Raw genomic sequence first — 1,364 nt, 5'->3', positions numbered from 1 at the left:
TGAGTTAAAATTTGATTAATTTACATGTACATGTATGTATTCAGCTGATTTTGATCCCAAATTGCTCAATTACATTTATGTATTTTAAAGATTTCCGAAGCTAATTTTGAACATTTACATGTAATTTTGTGCTACTTGTAGTCTTGTGCATGTAGAAGTTAATACTGTTTAACTTAATTTTTTTGTCATTAATACTGTTTGTTGTAGTTTCTATCGTTTGGTGGTTGATACTAGTCTGTCGTTTGATTCCAGTGGATTCATATCAACTGATGGCACTAGTGCTGTGTTTAGATCCCTCCCTCCCTCTCCTCTCTTTACTCTCAATATGGACGTACCTCACTCCTGGATGGTTGAGGCTATTTATTCACCTTATGATTTGGACAATATTCATCTAGCATCAGTTGAGGACCGAGTAGAGGCTGAGTTTGTCCTGGAATATATACTAGTGGAAGGTAAAGGAGGAGAGAAAAGAGAGGAGGGAGAGGGAGAAAAGAGAGAGGGGGGAGAGGAGGGAGAGAGAGATAGAGGGGGAGGGAGTGAGAAGTAAGCCAGCAAAGGACAATTCCACTGTTAGATTTAGGGGGAAATTCAGGGAATATGTTTGGGGAGAATTTGAATTTCTCAAATCTCCCATAGCTTTTGATTGCCTGTGTCCGTAAGTCTCTCATTTTAGTTAGATTTGTCCCCCGAAAAGTTTTTTCTAAATCAGTTATTAATGGACTTGTGTTTAATTGTAATAGTACAGTAACTAATGAAAGTTCATTTACTGTATCTCTTATTTGTTATTAAGGACAGTGTTTTGATGCTCATATGGATTCTCCTATACCTGGTCTACAGTATGTGATGGGTACTGATACTGATCCTGAACTATATGATACAATAGTAATGGCTAATCTTGTAAGTACATTATACTATACACACAATAATGTAGTGTATGTTTTCAAGCAACTTTAAAAATTCATAAAAAATTTAAATTTGATCAGAATCAGCTCAAACTTGATACTGAGCATGAAAACATGTATATATATATCAGAATAAAATATAAAAGTGGAGAATTACCACCTTTTTATTTTTGGCAAAATTTGGCCAATGACCCTATACTATAGTACAGGGACTTTGACCTGATTTTGGAGCAACTTTAAAAAATCATTAAAAATCCAATTTTGATCAGAATTGGCTGAAACTTTCTGCACAACATTAGAACATTTATACACATCAGACAAAAATATAAAAAGGAAGAAATTTCACCTTTTCATTTTTGACGAAATTTGGCTAATTTTCCTTTTCAAATTTCAATTTTGATATTATTTGTTATTGTTAGGGTTATTTCCAGCTAAAGGGTAAGCCAGGAGCATGGAAGCTGA

General features: G+C 34.2%; 1 protein-coding gene across 1 annotated transcript in view; it reads left to right on the top strand.

Moving 5' to 3' along the window:
* The first annotated feature begins 191 nt into the window (after positions 1–191).
* Positions 192–1,364, top strand: part of LOC109586689 (UDP-glucose:glycoprotein glucosyltransferase 1-like) — a 6,402-nt gene continuing 5,229 nt past the window's right edge. Inside the window, exons 1-3 of the mRNA XM_020002899.1 lie at positions 192–452; positions 791–897; positions 1,322–1,359. Of these exons, the coding sequence (XP_019858458.1) occupies positions 326–452; positions 791–897; positions 1,322–1,359 (272 nt within the window). The 5' untranslated portion in view covers positions 192–325. The remainder of the gene's footprint in view (positions 453–790; positions 898–1,321; positions 1,360–1,364) is intronic.

Source organism: Amphimedon queenslandica, unplaced genomic scaffold, assembly GCF_000090795.2.
Source record: "Amphimedon queenslandica unplaced genomic scaffold, v1.1 AMPQUscaffold_12809, whole genome shotgun sequence".
Lineage (NCBI taxonomy): Eukaryota > Metazoa > Porifera > Demospongiae > Haplosclerida > Niphatidae > Amphimedon > Amphimedon queenslandica.
The sequence above is the reverse complement of the archived record's forward strand: the minus strand, read 5'-3'. Positions and strand labels throughout refer to the sequence as shown.